Source organism: Asterias amurensis, chromosome 1 (genome assembly GCF_032118995.1).
Source record: "Asterias amurensis chromosome 1, ASM3211899v1".
NCBI lineage: Eukaryota > Metazoa > Echinodermata > Asteroidea > Forcipulatida > Asteriidae > Asterias > Asterias amurensis.
Window position 1 is genome coordinate 28,167,892 of NC_092648.1, and position 18,714 is coordinate 28,186,605.

Below are 18,714 nucleotides of genomic sequence, written 5' to 3' on the forward strand. Positions count from 1 at the left end.
TACCAATAGTGTCCAGTGCCTTTAACTCACGTTTTGTAATAACCCAAATAAGCCATGATGACACTGAGCTTTATTGAAGAGTATCAGAATCACACCTGTAAAGACGGAAAGGGGAAATCCGACCACTGATACCATACCATGGCTCTGCTTGCCAAGAAATTCGGTAAGCCACGAAATTGGACCATAAAATTTAACCTTAACCGATAAGGTCGATCTACATGTACATTTTTGTCCCAAAATGTTTGTCTTTAATAACCTTAAAATACTGATTCAAACTTGGTAACACCGAAGTACAAAGATATTTGAGAATGGACTTTCACCATCCAATAATAACGCGATTTAAACTTCTTTCTCAAAAACTACGTGACTTTTGTAAGAGGGAGCCGTTTCTCACAATGTTTTACACTATCAACAGCTCTCCAATGCTCGTTACCAAGTCACTTCTTATGCTAACAGTTATTTTGAGAAATTACCAATAGTGTCCAGAGCCTTCAAAAGTCATAGATTATACTATTGTTTAACCTTTTCAAGTTTTAGCTACTTCAAGAAAAACAGTAACAGTTAATAAACCAAATAAAACGCTTATCTAACTGCATTTTAATTTCCATTTTTACAAAAAGTACTAAAAATGAATGGATCAACGATAGCGCCTGTCTTGGCAGATACTTGTTGAATTATTGTACAGTTGAATATGCGTCAGTTTATTTATTTGTTATAATCATTTCCTGTAAACAGTAAAACCCAACTTATCTTCATATCATATTAGCCTTCAACCTTTGTTCTTTGACCCTTTGTTCCTTGAGTCTTTGTCGTCGCCTGTGACGCGATGTGTGCAACAAATGTTGTAAATGTAATCATACGTCACATCATTCTGTCAACATTTATGACCTTGTAATGTAGGTCACTATGGTTCAATCATCGCCCGATACGACGTAGCTTCAACAATGTCGCAAGTACACGCAGTCACTGCATGATATTATGCGGATAGGAAAATAATGAACATTATAATAATTTATGTACCACATTAAAGGGACTATATGCACTTTTTGTTTCAATCCTATATTTGTAGATGTATTTAACAAACATTTTACCTTTAGCCTTCGAGAAAGACTCTGCTAGGGTCGAAACGTCAGGCCATTAACTACTTTTAGCAAAAAAAATTACCTGTGAAAATCCCTTTTCATGGTATCTTGTGATTGCCGAAAATCTGGAGCGGTTATGTCCACACAGAAAGAATCTGCAACAATAATACACTATAATAATATGAGAAGCGGTACTGCAGTAACGCTCCTCAGATTCAAATTTGTGCGGATAAAAATTGATATCTGTTGTTTCCATAACTGCAGTACTTCAAGTGAGAAATTTCTCCAAATTAATTCTACTATTACTGGGTACTATCCCATGAAGCAATAAACTAAATTGCTCCATGATTACCCAAAGCTGCTGTATCAAGTTTTACAATTAATGTTCAGCGAGTCATTACCAAACCAAACCTACCCTTTGACTTTCACACACTCATACAAATTTAATGGTATCCTGTTCCCGCATTATGTTAACACATGAAAATAAGTTTGATTTACAATGGTTATGTTTGAATGGGTTGCTTTACAATATATCGCAAATACTGGTTATAGATTTGGGTCCATGTGCCTCACTTGGCCATGGTTTTATGCAGTAAGACTTAGCCAAAACTGGCATTGTAGTCATTGTATACATACAATGATGAATTGCCTGGCTGATCAGTTATATTCATAATACGTAATATATTTATATAGCACTTAATCACACAAGCGCTTTACTTACATAACACAAATACATGACCTAATGCAAATAGCCTTATGGAAACAGAACAAAACAAACAAACAGAACATTGGCTTATGCAAAATGAGTTTCTAACAATATCTTGAATTTGATACATCTGGTTACCTCAGTTCTAAAATTAATGCCAATAAAAACTTACAGCAGCTTTCCATAGACACAAAGCATTTTAAGAAAAAAAATAATGTCAGTGTTTATCCCCAAAAATTTGAATTTGAGAAACGTTACTGTCAGAAACTTTTCTCAGATTGTGTATTCTTAATATGAATTAGTCTTCCATGCGTAGACTAAATCACTCCGGATTTTCGGCAATAATCTCAAAAACGCTACACCACCCTTTGAAATGAAATGTTCACACGTTCTAGTTTTATTGTATAATACATATGTTTTAAACTTCAATCTAACGGTTCCGTTTCAAAACCAAAAGGTATAATTCGCTGAAACATGACCAAATTACTTTCTCGTGATAAGGACTCATCGTTTCCCAACAACTAGGAAAAATTGTAGCCCATTTGTATAAACCTTTTGGCCGTAGTCAACTTTGTATACCATTAGACCAACCTGTGATGTGTAAAGACTTCCTGGATTAGACATGGGGGAAGTTGTACGCAGCCCAATCGAACAACAACTAATTTTTGTATTTTTGTGGCAATTGCAACTGTCTGAGTTTAACAAAGTTTGTTGTTTGTATAATATAACTCTTGATTTTCTGTGAAATCAATGTCACATTGTAAAATGTCTCTAAGATCAGTGTCATTGATTACAAGGGTGTGTGTGTGTGTGTGTGACAGAAGATTATGTGCCCCCCCCCCCCCACAGCCCCCCAGCCCCCCCCCCCCATACGGCAAATGCAAACTACCTCTGATAGCGCCCTCTTTTGAATCAACGTCCATCAGCCCATGTTAATTTCCCAGTCATCTAGTGGGACAGAATCTCCAGGATCGGCTTCTAGAAGTTCTGTTCTTATGTCATGTTCGTACCATCCTTTGCGTAGAGTAATCACTTTGTGTGGGTATATGAGGAACGTTGGAAGAGCCACAATAATTGCCGACGATCTTGGAGCACCACGGCCCCACCCTACTCTATAGTAAGCGACTTTGCCCGAGTTGACAATTGTCGATGTATAATGTGCACACGTAATTGTAAATATTGTCAACCCAGGACATCTCATTTGAATAAAAACTAAGCGAGGACTGACCCCGAGGTGTCCTTTTAATGCTTAGACCCGTAACCCATCAACAAGTGTGTAAACACCTGCCACAGGGGATGGTCCTTCCTCGTTTGTTTTTGTCTCCCATTGGTTTTGATATACACTGTCCAAAATGAGGACCTTCACCAACCGAGAACCCCGTTGTCCTGTTATGAGTCCTCGATTTGAGTGTGTACCTAACCACCACCCATGAGGGCACCCCATGGCGGTTGTCTCCCCCATAAGCCTCTCGCTTTTCCCCTTGTTCCACCAAATGAAAATGTCTGGTTACTAATTTCCACCTCCGTGTACTCATTGCCACCCCACGGTTGTGTCAAAGGCAAGTTCTCAAAATAACAACGTTGTTGGTCTCGCCATCGTTGCTCTGTTATGATTCTATACATCACTTTTAAAAACTGATTTTTTTTTAAATATTGAATTATACTATGGTGATAACATTTTAATCATGTCCATACTATAATATAGTATACATACTATGTCATAATTAAAATCAACTTTTTAAATAAAATAGTCTATCACTTTATTTTAAAAGGGCCTATCCCTGACAACAACAGAGGGCGCTACCGAATTATTGCGGCCACTCAAGTTCGCTCGTCCCCAGCGCATTGCTTTTACCAAGGTTTTGACTGGATAGACTGGCCGCTTGGGTCGAGCGAACCACTCCAATTAGACTGGGCCCCTTTTGTCTTTATCCGCAAGGATAAAGACAGCGGATAAAGACATATACCAGCTATTCAGATCCAGTGATTCCATTGGGTACAATGCTACCATTGGATAAAATCATAGAGCAAGGACCGGATAAATGCAGTGTCTGATGAGAGGGTGCATTCGTGTGTCTAAGTCAATATTTCACACTGGCGCCGTAGTAGTTGGTCCGACTTGTAGCAGTTGTAACCTCATACAACGGGGTTAAGCAACTACATAAACTACATAAAAGTAGCGACTAAAGATGATATGCCTTCTAGTGCAGTTAAACTCACCATCGATACCCCATCGTCAAAATATCGTCACCGGGGCTCTACTCTGGAATCATTATAGTTTGACCGTCGGTAACCTCAAAAATTCATAAAAACTACGTTTCTTTGGGTTGCATTATAAAATGAAACTATACAATTATTTAAAAACAAAATATTTAACAAAATTCTTATTTAATATTAGATGCCTACAAAAATGCATTCAGCCACAGCGCTATTGGCTGAATTTATAGCTGACCCGACTACAATGGTCAGCAGGTATGACCATCACTAAATCCAGATGCATCATACTTGCAAGTGCAGCAGCTCCGTATTACGCAATGAAACAACACACAGATATAAACTAAAATACAAAATAAGAAACTCGTAACGTTTTAGTTCTTAGACTCGAAAGTATCATACGTCAGTTTCCCTGGAAGACGCAAATTCGTCGATTGGAAATGTTGGAGGTGATACAATGACGTCACTGGCAGCCTTTTCATCAGTCATACTGGTACTCGTCAACAGTGGTTCCTTTTGGAAGTCTTTGTGAGGTTTTCCCGCCTTTTGAGTGGAGTGCGTCACTGCAGCAGACGTTGACCGCGTGTTCTTCACGTCAACTTTCCCATTGGACTCCCGGCGTTGCCGCCAGATACCATCATCTGTTGACACGTCATTGTTATTTGGTGATGATGAGTGTAGAGATATCTCTCCTTTGGTTGGCTCTACGTCCCTTAGAATGATCTGTTCAGCAGGGTTCTTCTTGTAAGAGGCCCGAGACAACCTCTTGTACGACTGCCGTTCCAGCAGGTCGTGGTCCACGTTGCCTTCGACTCGACGGTACCACCAAGCGGCAAGTATCATAAAGAAGAACATCTCCACGATGACGGCAAAGTTGATGATAACTTCAATGTGGGGAAGAGAATGATCGAAAACTTGTCAGAACCTTTCGAGGTGAGGTCACAATTTACGAATACGGTTATGCGCGATCACAAAACATTGTTTAGAATGTGTGATATTTACATAATTGTTATACTCTTTAGACGCACCTTTATGCCATCGTACTAGCTTGGTGGGTGCAGGACCTGGTGGGACTTAGGCCTCATGTGGGGTTGTTTTGTTTGGCTCAATTTGTACGTAATTTGCCCAAAATTAATGGTGGCTTTTTTTAATGTAGTGAGGCTTTACATTGGTGCACTTTGAATAATAATGACATTTTAAACAAAAGATGATAAATTTTAGCGACTTACGTTTTTCGTTTACCCTTGGGTTGAATGGGCCCAAACATTTGATAACGCCAAACTTTGCTAGCGTCCCGGTGACCAGGGACTGTACGCTGGTGATAATCAACGTGAACTGCACGGTAAAAAACTTGGGTTTTATCCTGTAAGAGGACAGTGGGTCCTGAGATATCTTGAAGAGGGTGACCAGAGCTTGAAGACCGGCCATGTTGGATACCACAGAAATGACAGCCATGTATGGATACGCATCCCCGAAGGATAACTGCATGTAGTAAGAGACAAGTAATGGGAAATTATAATTGTGGTCTCAAGTTGATAGGTCTGTAGCTGTGGCTAAGTTTTACTGCTGGCTGTCATTTCAAAGCTGAAGAAGAACAAGCGTAAATTTAGTGGTCAGTCGAAAGTCGTACAGCCAAGTCATTGTCTCTCAGTGTTTGATTTAACATACCTTAAAACGGTTCATATTATAGGAACAATTTTAGCGCTTCGTGAAACCGGATATTCGGTATTTTTCTCTATTTATTTATTTTGTATTATCATAAAGTAGTTGTGTATAGTTCCAGAACTTTACAGAACTCTTCATCATGCTCTGTTTTTTGCTGGCGTAAATCGTCAAAATGCTTTAGAAAAAGAAAAAATTGGCCCTTCAATATCATGCAAATAGAGATCATCTACACACGTCCAACATCCGAAAGTAGTTATGGCAAATCTGACATACCAACGGGAAACATAAACATTAATATTTTGACGTGATTCAGACGTGTCCGAATGGAAATAATCTTTCTTAATAATGGTCTTACCGCTCCTTCGGTATAATTGCCATTAATCCATAGAATGATTGCGATGAACCACATGATGGGACGTAGAACTGCAACCTGTAGAACCAGAATCTTCACTCTTCGAACGAAAGTGTCCACATTCTTGCTGAGGGTCAAATACATTCAAAAATAGAAGTAGAAATTGAGTCCACGAAAAAATTCACTCAACAATAGAGGGCGGTATAAGACAGAATGAGTGTGAAGCGATGGGTTGTGGGGACATGGTGGATGTCGTGCATGCCACAAAACTGTATTTTCACCATCTTTAAAGGCAATGAACACTGGTAATTACTCAAACTAATTGTAACGTGCATGCAATGGCAGAGCTGTGGGTAGTATCAAACATTGTGAGAAACGGCACCCTCTGAAGTAACGTAGTTTTTGAGAAAGAACTTAATTTCTCAGTGTAACAAATTGAATTGAATTGGAGACCTCAGCTGAGGTCTCGAAATCAAGCATACGAAAGCACACCACATGTGCGACAAGGGTGTTTTTTCTTCCATTATTCTCTTGCAACTTCGACGACCAATTGAGTTCAATTTTTGACAGGTTTGTTATTTAATGCATATGTTGAGATACACCAAGTGGGAAGACTGGTGTTTGACAATTAGCAAAGGTGTCCAGCATGTCCATATGGTGACGCAAAAGGTTCAAGGAGAAGCACTCAGAACAAACAGAAGGTTATAAAACCCATTGTTAGACCAATATAATTGACATGATAACATCGATAACCTGTAACCCCAAACAAAGATGAACAATCTTAACTCACCCGCTGATAAGCACCGATGGAAGACAACAACAGCAACAGCAGAGACACGGAGGACCAGCTAAGGGAATCTTAACGCCATGTAGACTATTTAACATCTTTTCCCTGCTCCCAAAGTACTCGCTTACTAACAGTACAAACTGGAATAGCACAAGCGAGAGCCAACTAGATTGTTTTAGAGGGAAAATGAAGTTGTGTATTTTTATAGTGAAATAAAATTCTTACTACTAATGATGTTATGGTCTTTCAAAATTTATGATTTTCAAATTGTGTACAGTGTTATTATTAGCAACAGTGATCATTATCACGTCTGTCCATGCAACATGCTCAGATGGGCACTCTTTATTCTTAACAATTTGAAAACAGTAAAAAGTATACAAAGCCTACGAGTTGCACATCTAAAACGCAATTGAAAAAAAAAATAATGAATGGCGTCGAGTGCCTTTTGAAAGTTCACCTTTTACACATTTAATAATTAAAAGTAAACTAAATTACCTGTACTATCAAGTTAATCTTCTGATGCCACAATTTAAGAAACATACAATATGAAAGGACATTATGGACATTAATAAAACATAGCTTATGAGAACTATAAAAACTTACATTTCAGAGGTAAACTTGGCAACTATGTGTGCCTTCGGAATAAAAAAGCCACATAACGATGTCGCTGAAAACACCTGTAGAAATGATTAAAACATGTTAAAATAGGTCATCCAAATAATATTACAAAACTAGGGATGCATATACTTGTTGTGACTCATAACGATGGAAAAGAAGAAAGTTTTTAGATTTTTCTGTCCCCTTTTTGAAATCACGGCAGTACTTTCGGGTGTGGCTCTGGCTTCGGTTTCGTCAGTTATTTTGAAAAACGAGCGGTTTTGGGGGTACGGGGCTCAAACAGGTGGACGGAGCTTTAGCCAGAAGCCAAATCCTAAGCTATCGTTTATAGGGCCCATCTGAAAACGTTTCGTCCATCAGAAATCATTTCGAAAAAAATTGGGTCATATTTTTTCTATCACCACCCTAAGTTTCTTGTCCTCGATGGGAGCCTAAGCTCTCTGGGTATAAAAAGTCACTGGGTATAAATTAAGTAACAAAATAAACACTGAAAATAATAATAAAATACTTGCTTGGTATATATACTGAATAACAAGATAAATACTGGGTATAAAATATAGCAAAACACTTACTGGTTATAAACTGAATAACATTATACTCACTGGGTATAAACTGAATATAAATGACAGGTGAACCTTTCGTCTTCCTGGGATTTTCTTAAGAATGTACATCTGTCCCTCAATGTACATCACCAGTGTGCAGAACACTAAGAGTAGGGCTAAGAGCATGACGGCAATGTGGGCAGGACTCTGTATTATTACTGAAGTCAAAAAGGAAAAAGAAATAAGTTTTTGAAAAGTCACCAAAAAAATGGAAAAATTTGTAATGAAAGTTCAAATAAATTTTAATTTAATGAATAATGTTGTGTTTCACCGGTTTCCTTCTTCTGGTTTAAATATCAAGTCCACACACTTAAAAAGTCCCTCTGTTTAAAAATCACATATGATAAAAAAAGAGAAACAATCTAATAATAGATGTTAAACTTGCATCGGGGAAAAAGAATGCTTATTTTGGTTTTACCCATACACAACGATGTGAGTTCGCACTGTGTGCTCAGTGCTTTCCCGAGTCCTGTGAAAATAATCACAGCGAATTAATCGGGTGGGATTCGAACCCACAACCTTTGCAATTCTAAAGCAGTGTCATACCATGGTCATACCAACTAGACAACCGAGGTTGCCCAGTAGCTAGAGACAGTTCGAATCTTTCGAGTGAATAGAAACACTCAATTCGTTTGTAAATATCGAAAGCGCTTCTTTCATCTGTCTGTCTGACGCCCATTTGCAATTCTATCTATATAAGGCATACCTTTCAAAAGTTCCTTTGTCTTCGGGGTTTCTTTGTTTAGGTAGCACGCAGGCCATACAGTCACATTCGTTAAATTGTCTGATGAGGTGACAATCCCAAAGTATGATGTCACTGTAGACTGAGTCTGTCTCGCTGTCGTCGCATTGTCCATGACGGCGACGTCGTTGTATCAAAAATGAAACTTAGACGGTGTTCCCAAAAGACGAAAAATTGAGTATCTGAAAGTAGTGAGAATAAACACATAACATAGGTTGTCAATAACGGTTATTAATAATAAACAATAACTTGGTCATCTATAGAATCAGACGAGCTAAAATACTGTGCAACGCATCAAACGCACAAAGGCCATCATTCAATGCTATTCGATTCAATGCAATTATTAAATACAATATCGACGTCTATCCCATGTTGGTAACTGGAATGTATTAAATGCAATGTCGAGAAATGCAAACACAATTAAAACAATTTTAGATGAATGTGGGAATTTCATTCAAAATACATTTATTCCTGGCTTTAAACTACCGGTTTATCAATATATAACTTTGCACATAACAGTCATGCAGTAATTCCAAGTCAGTGTGTTTCTATATAACAAATCGTGGTTTTTATTTTAAAAAAACCTTGAAACTGGAAAATTTAACCAGTTTTCAGACTCTCATGTTTCTTCTGCTGTTTAAAAAAAAGGCAAAGTTTTCTTTCTTTTTGTTTCGTTTTAAAATACTCTTTTTTTTTAACTGGTCTTAAGGCCGGTCGTATTGATGACGAATGGCTGTTCCTTTTCCATCTGAACAGGTTATCAGAGCATTTGGAAAATATATAACAATCTGTTCATAAATGATCGATATTAACACATGTCAATTTACTACGTTAAACTGCCGTGTTCTCAATGTAGTCAATAGGACAGTAATATCCATAAATAAACATGACGTAATTGGTTATAATTGGTTTAATTTGTCTCAGTTCAATAATTAAAGCAATGACGAATGAATGAGAACACGTTGTGAGAACCGAATCCCTGCATTATTTTCTCATTCCCTTGTTTAATGATTGTTCTAAATGTTTCTCTATAGCTTTATTCAATTTTTTTTTTTTTTTTTTAAGGGATTCAAAACCACTTGTTTGCTACACAATTTTGTCAATCTTGTAAGACAGGCCTATAATAAGGCATTGATACATCAGTCAAATAGATAGCCCTAGTTTAACTGGAGTTAAGAAAGGCTTAATCAACCTTTAATGGTTTGGGGTTGATCAAAGACAACCCTTCCCTTGATACACAAAATGTGTGTGATACTGGTGGTAAAGTATGTTTTGATACATAAATATGGATAATTCTGGTATATACGTGTAGTAGCCTAAGATGATGTGACCTGTGACATCACATGTTTACAAAAGAGCCACAGAGCCTGGACTTCCTGCAGGCAGGATTTGTACACAGCTCAATGGAAGAAAACATAAAATCGTTTATTTTATGGAGATTGCACTGTCTAATTCTTATCTGACTTTTGATATGATTCAAGGAGGCACATCTCAAAACTTGTCCAGCTTTTACTTTCATAACTCTTGGTTTTATTTGGAAATTATGACACAAAATGTCAACTTTCCCATAGGACCAGCGTAGTACAGTGCCTGCCAGAATACTGAGAGAATGTACAAGGTCACACTTATTGTAAACAAAGTTCACATGGTCTGTAGGTTTTACACAACATTATGGATAATGTTAGCATTGCTAACGCGTAATAAAAATACAGATTCAACATTATCACACATTATTATACACTAGAAATGTAATTATTGGGGCACAAACCCCCGGGCTGTGAATTTGAGGGGAGTCAATATGCACAATGACTTAGATCATGTCATCGGTGCAACCCATGACCCAGTTTTTGAATCAACTCCCCCCCCCCCTCCCTTAAAGGCAGTGGACACTATTGATAGTTACTCAAAATAATTGCAAGCATAAAAACTCACTTGGTAACAAGTAATGGGGAGAGGTTGATGTATAAAACATTGTGATAAACGGCTCCCTCTGAAGAAACGTAGTTTTTTGAGAAATAAGTAATTTCTCACTAAATTATTTGAATTGAATTCGAGACTTCAGCTGAGGTCTCGAATTAAAGGCGTTTAAAAGCAGTCAGGAACTTGTGTAACAAGGGTGTTTTTTCTCTCTCCCAACTTCGACGACCAATTGAGCTCAAATTTTCACGAGCTTGTTATTTTATGCATATGTACGAGGTACACCAAATGAGAAGACTGGTAGAGGAAAAGTGTCCATGTGCCTTTAAAGCTGGCGGTTTTACGCCATACTGTGGAAGGCACAGCTCCTCTTTTACATTTCCCAAAATGTTAACCGTTAAAAAAACCGTTTGTAGCAAACTTTGATGTAGCAACTGATCCACTGCTAACTACAATCAAATCGTTCAACCCCCAGAGCACACTCCTCATGATATGAAGTTATTGTTTTAATGCCTATTATAACGTTACCATTATTCTAAAACAAACTTCCGTGTTGAAATTAACGCTACCCCAGCATGAGCAGGGTTAATTATTTCCCGGGAAATTCCCGGGAGTTTTTTTTTTTAGTGTGAAAAGATTCACCAAAAGTTCCCGGGCATTTCCAGGGAAACAACTATAGTGCGACAAGGGCTTTAGACCCGGAGTATGTGTCAAAATGACCCTGAAATGGGTCAAACTGACGCATGGTGGACCAACACGAGATATTTGATCAGTCTTCATTGAGTTGCACTTCAAAGTCTGGCAGATGTTTCACATCCCAATCAGAGACGGGGTCATATGTGCCGAAATTATTAAAGAAAACAGCAGTAAAACAGGATACAGGTGTTGTCTATGATCCCCTTTCTTTCATCTTTCATTTTCAAAACATTATAGGGTACACCACACAGTGGCAAACGCGTACGGTTCCTACCTAACAATGTCTATCTTGTAAGCACAACTAGACTAATGGAGTGGCAACAAAGAACGGGGAAAAGGAAAAGAAGATGGAGGGATGACCCACAAGATCTTATGCACAGTATTGACAAGAACATCAAGGAATAGAGATGAATGGAATGGCAACCAAGGACAGGGGAAGGAAGAAGATGGAGGGATGACATAAGATCGTATGCGGGATGGGCAAGAACAGAAACGAATGGCATTTTCACGAGGAGGGCTATCCTACCCTGGATGAACCTAAGATCAACAGAAGTAGCTCAACTCTCAAACTTGCCAAAAACTTACTGTAAAGTGGCCCCTCTCTGCGTGATTATATAAATAGGACCGCTTTTGAAAATGCCGAGGAAATTGTCATGAGATCCTATGCAACAACAGTATGAACAAAAACAACATGGCAACCAAGAACATGGACAAGGAGAAGAGGTAGACAAAGAATAGTAGAATGGAGAGATGACATTAGATCTTATGCAGGAATGGACAAGAACAGCAATGAATAGAAACGAACTGCATGTTAATGAGGAGGGCTGTACATCCTACCCTGGATGGACCTTAAGATCACTCAGCAGTTTAAAAGTTAGGATAAACTGAAGTGGCCCAACTCTCAAATCTTGCTCAAAACTTACCATATGGCCCCTCTATGCGTTTATATCAACGCTTTTGATATTATGCCGAACAACCAGAAAAAAAAAGATATCTAAAATAGCTGTCATAAAAGATATTGAACAATATCTGACACACGTGTTTGTAATTGAATGATGGATAACAAACACAGAGCTGTAAATATTTAGGCCACCTCTGTGACCCATTAACCTCATCAATGTCCAAAAGAAATAAACAAATGTTGTTTAATTAAACAATGGCCCGGTCCACACCTGTCGAGATGGTGTCTGATTATTGTTTTATGGTTCGCTAGCTGTGAGTTGCCATCATAAAAACCAGCGGTGGTTGGCCGTTATCTTTTATAAATACATCACGGCCATTTATTGAAGACCTCCCGCCAAACCCACACCTGGAACTCCAAAAAATTTCTGCCCCTGGATGCTATAATCTATAATTCTGACGAAATGACATTTTGGTGAAATTGGTGTGCTTTCAGATGCCTATAAATAAAGGCGCTTTAGAAGTCTTTTGAGAAATAACCTCTAGAACTATGTTATTCAGAGGGAGCCGTTTCTCACAGCTCCCAATTGCTCATTTCTCTGTCCTTACTCTAAAGTCATTACCCATCAAGTTTTTATGCTAACAATTATTTGTAATAATTACCACTAATGTTCAGTGCCTTTAACAAGAAGCAATGCTTTAATGGAGCAAGGAACCACCATGGTGAAACCATTACAGCATGGAGGAAGGAAACCTCCATGAATGCCAAACGGTAGTGAAGATTCATTTTATACTCTCATACAATGTCAACTACAAGAACGAAATGGAAGCCTATTGTCTGCACAATGTAGGTTATCAAAATATCAAGTGATTGCCAGCACCTACTTGTGGAAAATTAGGAAACAGTGTTAAAGGTCATGACATTGTTAACAACCTTGCAAAACAACAATAGAATACAACAGTGTCTCAAATTACATTATTGAATTACGGTTTCACAATGGGCTGTAACGTAACGACAGGCAGTGCCGAAGGGCTGGTAGAATTTGTGGGTGTTTCATTTTTGTGTAGTCATTTTTCTCAACTATCTTTCTACCTAAACAATAGCTGTCGAGAAAAATTTCCTGTACAAAACAAAAAAGCCGAATAATAATTGACTGCATTCTGAACATACTTCTTTTGTTTAGTTTTGAATATGTGTGTGTCTTATCTCAGCAGTGAAGAGGTAAAACGATCAATTCAAATGCAAACAAATAGCTAACGGTGTGACATTTCCACCCAATACCACAGTATTTCTCGAAGAGTTTTCTTTAATTCTTCACACAACTTTCTCAACGATATTAATTGTGTGTATTTGTTTTTTCTCCTTACACTGATGTGAGTGAGCACCGTATACCCAGCACCTCCCCGAGTCCTGTAAAAAATTAAAATCACTGAGGCATAACTCGGCGATGATAGATGCAAGAATACATTTCTCTTGATTGACTCCGTCATGAACTCCAACAAAATTCGGCGTTTGACCTAAAAGTCGTAACATTTGTTTGTATCGTCCAATGCTCAAAATGATGTCTTCAAGCTACGGTTTAAGTGTTTTATTATTGGGTCTATGCCTTTTTCCTTTGGGTCATGTTTTTGAAAAACCTTGTTGTGGAGGCTTGTTTAGAAAACTAAACCAAATAGGTATGTCGTCCGTAAACAAAAACCAACAGTGAAATTGAGAGTGCGATGAAACGCAAGGACGTGGGTATAAGTTTTCAAGGTGAGTTGGTAAGATTGGAGGAACGTGGATGCAGAAACTTTACCTCAGTATCAAACCACGTGTCAAACGGTTATAATAGTTTACTACCGATTTTCCTGGCATATTTGAACAAAAACCCATAAGCCTTTTTAAGATATTGCGGATAACACGAGATGCGTCTGTATACACCCAAATCACACGGTGAACATAGTGTCCACCATACCTCAAAAAGGCTAATTCATTTTAAAACAATCTCATTCAATTTTCTTTTGGAAAGTTAATGCTCCGTTGAATCATCATTCAACAGTCAAAAGAAGTAATTCAATTTTAATAAGTTTAACATTCACTAAAAATGAATGCAAATGAACGCACGAGCAGATAAAAAGAAACTTTTGAGTGGATTGGGGAAAACGGACGATTTTGAATGTCTTGATGACATTTGAACGAATGTTGAAGATTTTAAATAAAACTGACTTAGAAATATTCCTCAAAGGGATACAATTATGATACGTCACGCATAAAACTTTATAACATTGTGTGATCACTTCAAGTAATTAATAAAATGCAACATTTTAAAAGATTATTGTTGTTGTATATTTCTGGTAATGAAAGTGAAGTACTGTAGCTTGTGAACTTAATCACTGATTCATCTCGCAAGCCTGCATGAGGAATCAACAATGGGTTATGTTATTATGCACTATCAATCCCAGGACGAGACACATACGGATTAATATCCACTCTGAGGGCCAAACAATTATGGTAAAGTGTCAGCTTATGAGTGTGTAATTTTATTCATCATCTAAAGCCTTGTTTGTCTAACAACCCCAATAAAAACACGAGCTGGGACTTCAAGAAGATGTTCAAACACTCTACATTATATTGCTATTGGGTTGCCGTGATCAAACTGAGCCTGTGTTGTATCTAATCTACGCAGTTGAAGTGTTTGATCCACAAGGTGGAGTCACCCTTGACCATATACTAAATGCAAGTTGCATAAATTTGTTTATCTTTCTTCCAGTCCAGAAGAAAAAGGTATGGACTCATCCAGAAAATACCAGAACGATTTCCTGAGCCCACCCCCCACCCATCCTTAAAAAAATTAAACACGTTTGGTTATTATCAAAGACTATTTTTTTTCACTTATGTATCCCAACATAATATGCATAAAATAACGAACCTGTGAAATATTTTGCTGAATTGGTCATCGAATTTGCAAAAGAATAATGACAGAAAAAACACCATTGTTGCATTACTTTGTGTGCTTTGAACTGCATAAAAAAAGGCTTCAGCTGAAGTCTTTTATTATTCGGGTGAGAAATTACCGCTTTCTCAACTTCAGAGGGAGCCGTTTCACACAATGTTTTATACCATCAACAGCTCTCAATTGTTCATAACCAAGTAATTTTTATGCTAACAGTTATTTTGAGCAAAACCAATGGTGCCCAGGGCCTTTAACTGCTCTTGTATTACGCACAACAGCTACTCCTGTCCGCATAGTTGTTTTACCTGCTCCGAATTACTTCACTTCATTATTATATTAATATATAAGGAAAAAATAATTATATTTTTTTTAAAGGAACACGTTGCCTTGGATCGGTCGAGTTGGTCTTTGAAAAGCGTTTGTAACCGTTTTTTATAAAATGCATATGGGTAGAAAGATGTTGTAAAAGTAGAATACAATGATCCACACAAACATGCCTCGAAATTGCACGGTTTTCCTTTTACCTCGTCGACTAACACCGTCGGCCATTTATGGAAGTCAAATTTTTGACTCCCATAAATGGCCGACCGTGTTAGTTCTTACAGTAAAAGAAAAACCACGCAATTTGAGGCAAACTTGTGTGGATCATTGTATTCTGCTTTTAAAACATCTTTCCAACCATATGCATTTTATAAAAAAGGGTTACAAACGCTTTTTCAGACCAACTCGTCCGATCCAAGGCAACGTGTCCTTTAATGTTTAAAACTTCCATAACCGTAAAAATGAACATGCATATTGTTTGGATGGATCATGGCTAATTATTCGGCATTCGTATAAAACACCAACAATTACATGTATGCCATACGATAGGCTACTTGGGACAATGAGTGACGTCACAATTAAGAGGTCTTGGCTCCTGATTAGGGATCCGTAGCCTTGTATTGGCCTACTGAGCATGTGTAATGTGTGACTATTCAACTATCACTCGGCAAATATTGCCAAATCACAAACCGCATTCCAACATTTTGTGTTTTATTATAGGTTCATTTGTTTTGTTGTCAAGAAAGCAAGGCAATAAACACGCAACCACGAACTGCATCATAAGCCACATCAACAATGGGGGAAGAAAAATGCACCAAACAAGCGCAGTGTATAGCGCCTTCGAATCTGTCTCAGTCTGTCTCCCCATGCATGGCCATGTAGGTCTTTGTCTTGGTCTCAGACTTTGTTAATTAATAATAATAATAGCAACTAAAAAAAGCAACTAAAACAGTTAATAGCAACTTAAAAATGGGACAAGAAATGCTAAAATCTACATCCCTTTCTGTATGATCTGTGTTATGAATAAAAAGGTTTGACTTCTGCAACACAGATCATTACAAGCTGTTTCATCAACGAGTATCAATTTCATTCAATGAAACACTCGACTTATATTGGGTGATAAGAGCCAGCGGACTAAAATGCTTCTCCATCTAACAACGGTATTATTTGTCCACAGCTCCCTGATTTCCATGGATACTTAAACTTCAGAACGTGGATCTAGTGAGTATTTGAAGAATGCATCAACAACAGAACACCCTGTACAAAATTCCTCCATGAAAATACAAAGGATACTTGAACAATACCCTCTCCTCAACAAAAAAGAGACTCAAACAAAGACACGATTTTAATGACAATCCTATAATGGAACCCCCATTTCATACTAAAAGTATACAACCAAACTCAGTGACCCCAAAGGAAAATAGACTCTTCCTTCCTCCACGGTGTCACCGTGGAGGAAGGATGCATCCTCCACGGTGTCACATACAATGTTGAACAGATAACCAAACATCCAAAGCTGAAACAGCGTGGATAATCGAACAAACCAATTCAATATTGATTCATCATCTGCTCGGAATGTTCATCTCCTACGGGATGAATTTCAAGCTGAAAATTTAATCCGCCATTTTTTCAAAATGTGTAAACAGCATGTGTTGACTCACCTCGAACTTTCAATGAATGTCCGTCACTGCATATGGCCGTCACTGCGTTATGGTAACAGTTGAGCATTGGGTCCTAGTTGCCATGTTCTCGATCCCGTATGTGTGTACCTTTCTGTGAAAGTTCCTATCAGTTGGCCAAGCAGAGGGATCTAACGTCACCAACAAGTTCTATTTGCACAGTGTCATTCTGGGCTTGATTTATCGGTAAATGAGTAAAACTTTAGCCATCTATTTATCAGTCTCTGACTCTGATGTGTACAACCCTTTTACAAACACATGTTCCGTTGATTGACAGTCTGGGTGGCCTTGCTGTCGGGTGTGGATGAAAGAGCCGGGGTTTTCATGAATATGCATTAGCAAAATTTCAGACCAATCAAACTATGATAACTCCACACAGCAGTTCAACGTCAGCTGTGTATACATAACTGTGTACGTACATGTGTATGTACATTAATAGCCTATAGCCTAAACTAGTTACGTCATACGTTTATTTATATCGACGGCATCGAGGCAAAACAAACATCCAAGTTTGATACCATCGTGTAGCCTTTTTTTAATTAATTGGTTAAACCTAAAGAATGGACCTAAATTCTTGCTCATTGTTTAACTATTGTTGGTAACTGAAACAACCATGATGCCAAAACCGCGCATTTATGTTCATGTTTTTGTGTTAGGGTCAGGTACGTGTACAAACTGACCTCAGTGTTTACATGGCGCCTGTACAACTCCATCGTTAGCCCTTGGACGAACTTAAAACAAAAGCATCGCATTCCTAAACTTGCACTCACACTGTGCCACCTGTGTTATTAATAAAGGCTTCCCTAGGAAACTAGTGATGTGAAAAATGAACACGAATGAAAGCATTGAACTAACTAATCAGACCGGCGCGGTACACGTGTGAATGTATTGATTTATTTAAATTTTACGTTTAGAAATTTGAATATACATCAGACATGGAGGTCTTCTATATCTTTGATTAGACTGCAGTGTTTGGCTTGATTGTTCGAGAGCAAGGACCACAACAGGTTCAACCAGTTTGGTGGGTCAGACCATTGATATGTGGTTAAACACAACCGTGATTGTAAATTGTTAATCTTTGTCTCGGTGCAAGTGCACATGTCTCTAGGGACCATTGCCTCTATCAAGATCTGCTAACAAAATATATCTCTCTGAAGTGTCATATTTATTTTCATCTAGTTCTTGATATATCTTAACTGCGGAAGTTGTATTCTTTAAACTGATGTATTGAGTGACGATGTCTTTCATTTGTTGATACTGTTAAAAATAGACGATCCTTGAAATGAACCGTACAACCAGCTGGCAGATTGTAGGTTCGAGCTGTCGTTTTTATTTTTATTTGATCTCTACGGTTGAGGCTACGATCACGAAATAATTTGAAATAATTTGAATTTCTAGATGTTTTCTTAAAAATTGAAGTAATTTTGCCCAGGTGGAGTCGGCATAGTGACATCCCCCGCTCTCAATTTGAAAAGGAACAACTGTTACGATTCGTAA

The 18,714-nt window shown here is 38.0% G+C and overlaps 1 protein-coding gene across 1 annotated transcript; it reads right to left on the reverse strand.

The window, feature by feature from the left end:
• Nucleotides 1-2,667: 2,667 nt before the first annotated feature.
• LOC139940742 (organic solute transporter subunit alpha-like) lies at nucleotides 2,668-17,449 on the reverse strand. Its single transcript, XM_071937113.1, has 8 exons — nucleotides 17,200-17,449; nucleotides 8,733-8,950; nucleotides 8,027-8,184; nucleotides 7,410-7,483; nucleotides 6,810-6,971; nucleotides 6,023-6,146; nucleotides 5,232-5,484; nucleotides 2,668-4,886 (listed from the first exon to the last, which is right to left on the reverse strand). The coding sequence occupies exons 2-8, from the start codon at nucleotides 8,881-8,883 to the stop codon at nucleotides 4,399-4,401; spliced, it is 1,410 nt and encodes a 469-aa protein (XP_071793214.1). The 5' UTR covers nucleotides 8,884-8,950; nucleotides 17,200-17,449; the 3' UTR covers nucleotides 2,668-4,398.
• Between the last annotated feature and the right edge of the window lie 1,265 nt (nucleotides 17,450-18,714).